This window comes from Sinohyriopsis cumingii, chromosome 3 (assembly GCF_028554795.1).
Source record: "Sinohyriopsis cumingii isolate HCF-2022 chromosome 3, ASM2855479v2, whole genome shotgun sequence".
NCBI lineage: Eukaryota > Metazoa > Mollusca > Bivalvia > Unionida > Unionidae > Sinohyriopsis > Sinohyriopsis cumingii.
The window spans coordinates 132,150,166-132,152,875 of NC_142963.1; the positions used below are offsets into that span (position 1 = coordinate 132,150,166).

Genomic DNA, 2,710 nt, shown 5'->3' on the forward strand with positions numbered 1-2,710 from the left:
AAAAGACGAAGCTTACCCGAATCAAATTCAACACTGCAAGGCTGAACCAGTCGCAGGTGAGAGAGCCATATCAAGCTCACATTGAAAACCTATTGATTGCGCACGGACGTCTGACTGGTGACCCAACATCAAAGTGGAGCCAGCTCAAGTACATTTTGAGTGAGTCTGCAAAGGTCATCCTAGGACCGAAAAGAAAAATCCACCAAGACTGGTTTGACGAAAATAACGAGGTGATAAGCGTTCTCCTTGAACTAAATCGAGAGGCCTATGAAGAATGGCAGAACGACGTTGATTCAGTCTCAAAACGTGATCGCTTCAAACACCACCAAAGCAAAGCCCAGAGAACTCCGCAATACGAAAACTAGCTAGTGGGACAACAAAGCAGATGAAGTTCAGAATTACCCTGACACTAGCAACTGAAAAGAAGTCTTCAGGTCTCTGAAAGATATATATGGACCGTCTATAGCCTTCAGTACCCATCTAATCTCTTCTGGCGGGATCACTCTGCTCATTGACAAAGAGAGTATCACGGAAAGGTGCAATGAACACTTCTCCAGCCGACTGAACATGCCATCCACCGTAGACTCTGCAGAGTTAGACTCAATTGTCCCGAATCCAACTATCTCGGACCTGGACTTTCCCCCTACCACGGAAGAAGTCGAGCGAGCAATCAACATGATCAGCTCTAGCACCAGGCGCGGATGCAATTCCTGTTAAATACTTCAAAGCAGCTGACCCTAAGGTACTTGAGGCACTGCACAGTATCCCGATCAGCATTTGGGAGGAGATGTCCATGCCACGGCAGTTCAAGGACGCATTGATTGTCACCTTATAAGAAAGAAAGGGAACAAAGCTGACTGGGAGACTATTGAGGCATATCACTTCTGTCGATTGCAGGCAAAATTATGGCGCGCGTCCTTCTCAATCGTCTGGTCGGTAATGTCTCGGAAGCCATACTGCCAGAGGCCCAATGTGGATTCAGACCAGATCGGAGCACGATCGACTTGATCTCCACAGTGAGATAGATACAGGAAAAGTGCAATCAACAAAATGTGAACTTCTACGGTGTCTTCATATACCTCACAAAGGCCTTCAATACGGTCAACAGAAATGCACTATGGGTCATCTTGGTACGATTCGGTTGCCTTAGGAAGTTCATTAATATGATCCAACTTTTCCACGACGGCATGACGGGACTCGTTCTATACAACGGGGATGTCTCTGAGCCATTCGACTTTTCTAACGGCGTGAAGCATGGTTGTGTTCTCGCCCAAGTATTATTCAACCTCTTCTTCACATGTGTCCTGAACCATGCTACACGTAATCTCCAGAAAGGAGTGGACATACAGTACAGTCTGGAAGGCTATCTCTTCGACCTTCGCCGACGGAATGCCCGGTCCAAAACAATGGAGAAACTTATTCTTGAAGAACTTGTCGCACATGACTGTGCTCTTACGGCACACACGGAAACAGATCTCCAGATCATCGTTGCTCGCTTCGCGGAAGCCTCGAGACTCTTCAGACTCACTTTTAGTCTGAGCAAGACAGAGGTATTTGACCAACCGGTCCCAGCAACCATAGTTCGACCCCTGTTTGTGTCTATCGAAGACACTCAGCTGAAAACTGTCGATCACTTCAAATACCTTGGAAGCATCATATCTTCCGACAGATCGTTAGACAAAGAGATAACAGCACTCATCAGCAGCGTCAGTAACTCACTAGGACGTCTCCGCTCTCGCGTGTTGAGCCACAGGAATATCAAACTATTCACCAAGATAAAGGTATATAAAGCACTTGTGCTAACAAGCCTCCTATATGGATGTGAGACCTGGACAACATTCAAGAAGCACATCAAGCAGCTCGAGTGCTTCCACACGAGAGTCCTGCGCTGGATTATGGGCGTCAGATGGCAAGACAGAGTGACGAACCTAGAATTCCTGGATAGAGCAGGCTTAACCAGTATCGAAGCGATGTTCATGACAGCCCAACTCCGTATAGAGGAGTTTGGAATGCCACGTCAGATTTTGAATGGAGCTCTATTTAGTGCACACAGAAAAATTGGTCGCCCGAAGAAAAGATTAAAAGACTCCATCAAGCACAGCCTGATATGCTACTCGATATTTGTGACAGACCTCGAGTCCTGCGCCAAGGATAGCTCTGGCTGGCGAGCAGCTGTTCGTAATAGGTGCAAAACCTTCGAAGATGCCCGCAGAACAAAAGTCGTCTACACCAGGGAACGCAGGAAGGCCTCAACGTCAAGAACCAACCGATACCTCCAGTGCACACACTGCTCCAGGACATGCGCATCTCGCACCAGACTCATCAGCCACGTAAAGACCCATCAGTGAAGAGCAGCGCAGGATTCGAGTCCCGATGGTCAACCAACACAATATTCACTTTTCAGTGTAGTATATTCAATTGACAATATAGTACTTGATAATATAAGATATTCAATTGTCAACATAGTATATTCACTTGTCAGTAAGGTATATTCAATCGTCAAAATATTATATTCAATTGTCAATATAGGATATTCAATTGTCAATATAGGATATTCATTTGTCATTATAATATATTCAATTGTCAATATCGTATACTCAGTTGGAAATATAGGATAATAAAGTGTCAATATAATATATTCAGTTGTCAATAGAGTAGATTAATTATGTGATACAATTTGTCAGTTTAAGGAGAAAACTGAACAAACTAC

At 44.8% G+C, this 2,710-nt stretch overlaps 1 protein-coding gene across 1 annotated transcript; it reads left to right on the forward strand.

Annotated features, from left to right (window-relative positions):
- The first annotated feature begins 1,187 nt into the window (after positions 1 to 1,187).
- On the forward strand, positions 1,188 to 2,348 carry LOC149803872 (uncharacterized). The gene has a single exon (XM_089953997.1). It carries the CDS (start codon positions 1,188 to 1,190, stop codon positions 2,346 to 2,348), a length of 1,161 nt encoding a protein of 386 aa, XP_089810123.1.
- The last annotated feature ends 362 nt before the right edge of the window (positions 2,349 to 2,710 follow it).

What these genes read in the sequence shown, in the direction of transcription:
- LOC149803872 (XM_089953997.1), top strand. Translation starts at nt 1,188, where the DNA reads ATGACGGGACTCGTTCTATACAACGGGGATGTCTCTGAGCCATTCGAC.